Source organism: Tupaia chinensis, unplaced genomic scaffold (assembly GCF_000334495.1).
Source record: "Tupaia chinensis unplaced genomic scaffold, TupChi_1.0 Scaffold000465_1, whole genome shotgun sequence".
Taxonomy (NCBI): Eukaryota; Metazoa; Chordata; class Mammalia; order Scandentia; family Tupaiidae; genus Tupaia; species Tupaia belangeri.
In genome coordinates, this window is record NW_006159974.1 from 2233919 (window position 1) to 2241586 (window position 7668).

At 47.7% G+C, this 7668-nt stretch overlaps 2 protein-coding genes across 3 annotated transcripts in view; both read right to left on the reverse strand.

Annotated features, from left to right (window-relative positions):
- The window catches only part of SRRT (serrate, RNA effector molecule), a gene marked incomplete in the record, with an annotated part of 11610 nt that extends 7016 nt beyond the window's left edge, over positions 1-4594 (reverse strand). Inside the window, 4 exon segments of the mRNA XM_027774658.1 lie at positions 219-365; positions 632-760; positions 3909-4077; positions 4292-4594. Coding sequence (XP_027630459.1) covers positions 219-365; positions 632-760; positions 3909-4030 — 398 coding nt within the window.
- Positions 4595-5514: 920 nt separating this feature from the next.
- Positions 5515-7668, reverse strand: part of TRIP6 (thyroid hormone receptor interactor 6) — a 5272-nt gene continuing 3118 nt past the window's right edge. For both annotated transcript variants that reach the window (XM_006155682.3, XM_006155681.3), the window contains exons 7-9: positions 6272-6450; positions 5909-6029; positions 5515-5784 (exon numbers count right to left, since the gene is read on the reverse strand). In XM_006155682.3, coding sequence (XP_006155744.1) covers positions 5653-5784; positions 5909-6029; positions 6272-6450 — 432 coding nt within the window. In that variant the 3' untranslated portion in view covers positions 5515-5652. The remainder of the gene's footprint in view (positions 5785-5908; positions 6030-6271; positions 6451-7668) is intronic.

The following is a 7668-nucleotide window of genomic DNA, read 5'->3' on the forward strand; positions in this document are numbered from 1 at the left end:
GGGCAGCCAGGCAGTCTTGGTTGTGGGGAAAAAGGGTGGGGGGCGGGGAGGCCAAAGTAGCCAACTGTCCCCTTCTGCTACCCACCATGGACATCACCCCAAACAACAACTGCTTCCAACCCTCAGGCACTCCTCCATGCCTAACTCTAGTAACCCCGACCCACCCCTCAATCCTACCAACTCCCTCTCCCCAAGAACCCCAGAACGCAGGTCTTTACCTGGCCTGGATAGGCAGTACATGGTGCTGCATGATGTGGACGTCAGGGTGGCCCCAGGGCTGAGGGGGGCCATAAGTTGGGCCCCCACCCCCCCCAGCATAGGGCATCTCATAGCCACTGTGGTATGGGTCAGAGCTGTGCTCATCCCTGAGGATGGGGGACACAAAAGTCAGAAAGAAAAAGAAACCAGAACCATCTCTCCAGAGCACAAGAGCAGAGGAAGGGGCATACACAGAACATGGTCTCTCGGCCTCTCATCCAAGGGTTTATTAAAAAGACAAAGAAACGATGGCTGTGTGGGACATTTGAGAAAAGGAAATGACAACACTTTTAGCTGAGGTGAGGAAATAGAACCGAGGTCCAGGTGGAATTGAGGTTAAAAGGAGACAGGAGATAAACTATTGCCATCTCACCAGTCTCTCCTCATGCGCTTCTGTGGAGGGCTGAGTTCATGGCGCGGTGGAGAGAAGCGTTCCCGCCGATTCCGGTCATAGTCACGATATTCACCCCGACTGCGGCGCTCTCGGCCACGATCCCACTCTCTGGAAATAAGGACAAGTAACAGTAATTAAAGATACAGCTGGATATGCCAAGGCCACACTCCTACATGGACCTTCGTTCCTATGAGATACCAGACAAAAAAAACACTAAAACTATAAAGCTGCACTCTAAACAGAAAATATTCTGCTTGGGGCCAGTCAATGGTTAGAGCGATGGATTCCACAAGGCTGAATGCGCAGCAAGAGTCCCCATCTGCAGCTAGGAAAACACACTGGGCACGCATGTGTGCCCAAAATCCCAGCAGGAGAATGGATACCCCCTGGGGTATGCTTTCTCATTTTCTCTCTCTCCCTCTGTTTTTCTCCAGGGAGCATACAAGCCCTATAGTAAATTTTTTTTAAATACCTGTTTACTTTCATCACTTTAGCCATTATCCACAAACTGATGGCTCTCCAACTCTTTCTCCAGCCTGCCCTATTCCCTGAGTTCCAGACCCACATTAATAATCCCATACCCAAAGTCCCCTACACCTCAAATTCACTGTGTCAGAACTGAGCCCGAATTTTAAAATAATTATTAAATAAAATTTAATAATTATTTTTTAAAGGTGGAGTCCAGCAGGTGGTATGATGGTTAAGGTGCTGGACTCCCACATGGCCAAACAACCACAGTTTCAATCCCGGACCTAGTGGCTTGCTTTCTCACTCTGATCAGTACACATGCCCTATAGCAAATTTAAAAATAACAATAAATAAAATTAAATAAATAATTCTATTTAAAAAAAAAGAATTGAGACTGTTATTCTCACCACTAAGGGGGCCCAAACTTACTCCCCTCCTCCATGTTTCCCACTCTTAGTCGTATAAACATATCACCACCTACCCAGTTATCAAGTATTACCCTTGCTACTAACTCATTATTATCCCGTTATTCTCTACATCAAAGCCTTTCAAAGTTGTCTTTTTTGCCATCCCCACAAACTGTCCGTCTTTGCCCCTGCCATTTCTTTTGCAACTGCAGCACTGGTTGTTTACCTGCCTCTCAGCTCTCCTACTACTTCTTTACTGTCAAAGTAATCTTTCTCAAACACAAATCGGATCATGCTCTGCCCTAACTTAAACGCCAGTAAATAACTGCTCCAAACTCTGGATCCTGGCTATCAGACCAGTTGCTTCCCATCACTATCCTCATTTCTCTCTTCCTTTTTAAAGTTTTCTTTTTTAATTAATTAATTAATTAATTAAATTTTGTTATTATTATTTACTTTGAAAACCTGACTGGAGAAAGGGGGTGAAGGTGAGAAAGCAAGCTGCCAGGTCTAGGACTGAACCATGGTCGGCCATGTGGGAATCCAGTGCCTTACTACCATACCACCTGCTGGTCCCTTAAGAGTTTATCTCTTCCACAAAACACACACACACTAAGAGACTGGCACTCCCAACAAAGTCTTCCTGCATAGTCCACCCCAAGTCTCAGCCAGGCTGAATCATGGGCACATGCACACACACCTGGCATGCTCAGTACTGGGAAACTGTCAAACTCACATTGGTAGGTATGAGTTTACTAAAACCTTAGTTTTCACTGTAAAGTTCTACTTCATCATTGGCAACAAATACTGAAGTAATGGGTTCTCTATGACTCTTTGATGTCATTGTCTTTACAGAAGCTTTACCCCCCCACACTGTTACAACACCATCAGTGCAAATGTTGATACATTGAAAATGACAATATTTGAGTATTACTATGTGTTCTTTTCTGGACAGGTCATGTCAAGTCCAAGCTGTTCATGTCACCTATGTCTGGGGAAGTCCTACTCATCTTTTCAAGTCTAGCCAAGTGTCCTGTAGCTCTTCCTGACATACCATATCCAACACTACACTCCCTCCTGTGAAGATCTGTTCCAACACCTGGCATCTTTATGATGATCTTTTATATACACGAAACTGCAGCATACATCCAAGGCCACTTTACCCGCTACACCTGGCCCTAAAGGCCATAACCACACTTTACCAATTTTCAGAATTCAGAAAAACTTAGATTTTCTTTTTTAGAAAATATCAACAAAAGCAACGTGCCTAGCTAGACAGTCTCCACAATCAGATGCGCTGACCAACAGACGGATGGATTTGATAAACTTGTTTTTATAACTATATCGGATAAGTACGTTCACAACTCTTTACGATAACCTGTTTCAAAACCAAGACACTACCATTAGCTCACTGAATGTGTATTTGCACTGCCATTAAAGAATCATCCACATTTCCTCTCATCTTGGTTACTTTATTTTTTTTAATATTTATTTTATTTTATTCATTCACTTTTTTTTTAATTTGACCAGAGAGAGAGGGTGAGAGTGAGAGAGGAAGTGAGAAAGCAAGCCACTAGATTCAAGACTCTGGTTCAAGACTCAGATTTAAGAACACTGGTTGGCCATGTGGGAGTGTCCGGTGCCTTAACCACAATGCCACCTGCTGGTCCCTCATCTTGTTTACTTTATTTGAAACCACATCTGAAGTTTCTTAAGGAAGACACCTTCACAATAATTAACTCAAGAATGAACATTCCCAAAGTCAATCACGAGCTGATCCAAACACAATTTATCAATTAACCAAGCCAGCACTACCCAAAGAATTCTTCAGATACGCGGCACAAGAAACATTGCATTCTGCCAGGCAGCTGATATGACAACTTCTCCAGTTAAAACTATTCTGTAACGTTACTTTTTCTGAAAGAAACTCTTTCAAGATATAATTTACAAAATAAAATACATTTTTAAAAAAGCCATTTAATTAATTTCATTTGTTGTTATTATTTTTTAACTTGACAGAGAGTGAGAGAGGGAAAGCGAGAAAGCAAGCCGCCAGGTCTGGGACTGGAACCGCTGTGGGCCTTGTGGGAATCCAGTGCATTTAACCACACCACCGGCCAGCTCCCACACGCTTTTACTCTGTGCATACAGTAATGTTTTTTTACACTCAAACTCTCTTGGCTCTATTGCTTTGATCTTCAGGACATTAAAAGCTCAAGCCTTAGCTTGTTCTTTGGCCAGTAGTAGCAAATAAGTGTCTAACCACAGGAAACGGTCCAGTGAGCGATGTTACACGGTTCAGTCTAACAAAATTATAAGGAAAAGCAATGAGGGTGGAGTGGAACGGAATGAGACCGAGGAACAACATTAAAGTGTCTCACCGGTCATTCCAATCGTCTCCTCGACGTCTTTCATCTCTCTCACGGGATCGGTCGTAGTCGCTGCGCTCTCTTCTGAACTTGTCCCTGCGCCTTCGATCATATTCATCGTCACTGTCACCCATGGCACGGTCTGAGAGGGGCTGGGACCCGAGCGGAGGTGGTCAAGTTGCTGAGCAGGACGAGAAGAAAGGACCGCTCTGGAGCAGCGTGCCCGCCTCCCTAGCGCCATGGCCAGCTTTCCGCTGCCCCCGCCACCCCCAGCAAGGGGATGGCTAGGTACTTCCACTAGCCCCACGGGTCTCTTTGCGCGCCCCCGTCGGCCCCTGGGCTCCTCTCCCTCCAGCCTACGCCAGCCCGGCCCCCAGGCCCCGCCCCTCCCCCACCTGGAAGCGGTCGCGGCCGTTGGCCTCGCTCTCTGGCGGGCTTATGTGCCGAGTGACCAGGGCCGGCGCCTAGCCAAGGCGCGCGACGAGGACGGTGAGGAGGGCGTGAGGGAGACGCGGGACTGTCAGCGAGGGGGCCAAGGACAGGGACAAAAAGTGGGACAGCCGAGGACTGGCCGCCGCGCGCGCCTCTCGCGCTGCGCCTGCGCCACGCGCTGAACTAGGCCTCCAACCACAAACTAAGCTCCTCGCGGCCGGAACTGGAAAGAAAGCGAGGAGCGAACGGCGGGGAAGAACAGGGAATGGTGGGAAAGGAGCGGAAATCTCGCGCGTTTCTGAGGACGAGAACTGCGCAAGCGAGAGGAACTACGGGAGCTGGGCTGGACCAAGTGTAGCCTCGCGAAGACGTTAGTGCCTTGTGAACGTGAAAGGAGCGTTTCCTCCCGAGGTCGAGGGTCGCACTTTCCCTTATTTGTCCTTCGTCCAGGATCTGAGCCAGTTCTCATCCAGCTGTCGCCCTTCACGGCCTCTTTGCTCGGGGCCCTCCACACCTCGTCCGGGCATGGTTTCGCCCCCTCCTCTCGCAGGGCAAGGTCTTGGGGAGCGCGGGCGTTTAGTGGATAAGAGGGTAGAGCAACCATTTTAAAGCACCTCCTCCCACCATTTTCTGCTCCCACCAGAGAACCATCCTTTATTGGTAACACGGTATGCGCTACTTGTGCAACCTGCTGTTGCTCTCTTCGAGAAAGGCGCCAGGACATTAAGCAAAATTAGCATTATCTCAGTCTGGACTCCAAGGAGTATGTGGATGAGATAGGCTGTAGGTTAAGGTCCTGGGTGATAGGCAAGATACAGCCTGCCCAGATTAAATGCACCCCACTCCCCAGAAGGGATACCATAAATCCCCTGTGGATGAACTCAGCGTGAGGCTTAAGAACAGGAGATGCTGCCTCCCTGGAGCATGTTCCAGCACTGAGAGGAGGATCTTTATACCAAACTACATTACAAAGAGTGCAGTAGAGCTAGAAGGAAGAAAATAAGAGAAATGGACCAGAGCTAAGAAGACTTGAATCCTGACCCTGGTTCAGGCATTTGAGAACCCTGCCATCTTGGGAAGTCACGGCTCAGTGCTGGCATTCTCACACGTGAAAATGCAGGCACAACCAACTGGCGTGGTATTGGGCTGCTGTGGGAATCATATGAGATAGCACACTCACACAAAGTGTTTTGTAAACTCTTACAGGATTCTTATTTTATGATTGCAGGGAGAGGAGACAGCATTTGGTAACCAAGTTGTACAGGTAGATGTCAGGGAGGTGGATCAATGAGAACTGAGAATGTAACAGGTGCTTCTAGGAGACTCAGCAGTCGGTGGTGACGGTGGCTGAGAGTTCCTGGATGCGCCAGGCACTGCAGGCTTTGCACAAGATGTGCCCATCCAGTGGGTAGCAGCCCTGACACTCGCCCTCAGAGGAGAGCAGCAGTCCACACTCCTGTCAGGAAAGGAGCAACAGCTTTCCATCAGCATCAGAACCCCAGGTTATTTCTCCCTCATGCTCTGCCATACCCGGCATCCCAGACCCCAAGAATCCCCTTGCCCTTCCCAGGCCCCCTGACCTCACACTTGTAACAGCCAACATGAAAACTGCGATCCAGAGCAACAATTCGCACAGTCTCTTCCTGACCAGGCTCGGGCATGATGGCCCCACCACACACTGAACATCGTGGAGCAAACTTTCTAGGGTGGAAGGGACCGAAAAGGCCATCAAACCCCAGGGTTACATGGGACTAATGGTAGAGCCAAGAGAAGGTGGAATGCAGGAGGGAACAAGAGAGGCCAGAGATAAGCGATAGTCTTACATCTTGGGGAAGAGTTATGTCAAAGAGAATGACAGGGCCAGGGCTGAAAACTGCGCATGGAGGACAGATGGAGGAGGAAAAGGCCAGACATCCTGAGACAGGGCGTGGACCAGGCCTGACCTGTGAAAGTCCTCGATGCAGTGGATCTGGCTGGTGGCATCCACTGTGAAGGGGATGCCATCAAGGCCACGGTGGCACACCACGCAGGTGAAGCAGCCAGGGTGGTAGGCCTTCCCCATGGCCCTCAGGATACGGTCCAGAATGGGCTGAGAGCATGTGGAACATTTCTCCAGGGTGGCCTGTGGGAGACAGGGCAGGAAAGTTGAAAGATGGGCACCATGGCAGCACGTGGGGCAGCTGGCCAGCTCATCCATCTATTTGTGTAGTCCCCACAGGTGATTCAGTAAAAGGTGGACAGAGCAGATGTGAGTTCAGGTCCTAGTGTTGCAGCTTCCTAGACAAGGTATTTAATCTCTCTGAGCTTCAGTTTCCTATAAAATGGGAATCGATAGTAATATCTGCCTCCCAGGAGTGTTGTGGGAATTTAACATTTCCTTAACTCCAAAATGTCTTATGCTTTGTAAGAAATTGTTATCAGGTCCAGCAGGTGGCATAGTCTTTAAAGTGCTGGACTCCTACGTGGCCGACCACAGTTCTAGTCCTGGACACAGCAGTTTGAAATACACATCTGGTGCGTGTGAGTGTGGTCCAAGATCCTGAGGGGAGAGTGAAGGAGAATGGATTGTGGCATGGCCCCCCCCCCCCCCAGGTGTGTGTGTTCTGTGTGTGTGTTGGGGGGGATTTCTTGCTTTCTGTCTCTGTCTTTCCAGCAAGCACATGTGCCCTTTAGTAAAAAATCTCTCTCCATAAATAAATAAAAAGAAAAATAAGCTGTTATCCTTTCCTCCAACAACTGGTACATATTTAAAGTTTTATTTATTTGGAGCCAGCCAGTGGTGTGGTAGCTAAGGCAGGTGATCCCACATGGTAAACTGCTTATTTTGAGTCCTGGACCTAGGGCTTGAAAAACATGCCAGGTGCATGCACATGTGCACACATGCTCAGAATCCTAAGAGGAAAATGAAGGAGAAGGGATTACGGCATGGCCATCCTCACTGGTGGGTGTTTTCTCATTTTCCCTCTCTGGCAAACATCTGTACTCTCCAGCAAAAAATTATTTTAATTTAAGAAAAGTTTATTCATTTATTTCTTCCATGAGCTAAAGAGAGAGAACCTCTAATAGGGTTTTTGTTTTGTTTTGTTTTTGTTTTTTTAAATAGACCACAGATTAGTTTATTTGTAACACCCATCATGCCTTGAATTCATAGGGAATAGGTTCCAGAAGCTCAGGCTCCTTTCCATTGGTTCTCACAAAGTGTGCTTCTCTGGGTGGAGCAGGCTGGCGCTTTAGTTGAACCCAGGTACCTTTCTCTTTGGCTTCTTTCTTTTACTGGTCATTTTTCTTCACACATTTTAGGAAGCTATCTCTGCTCTTAGAATGCTTAATATGCTCAATA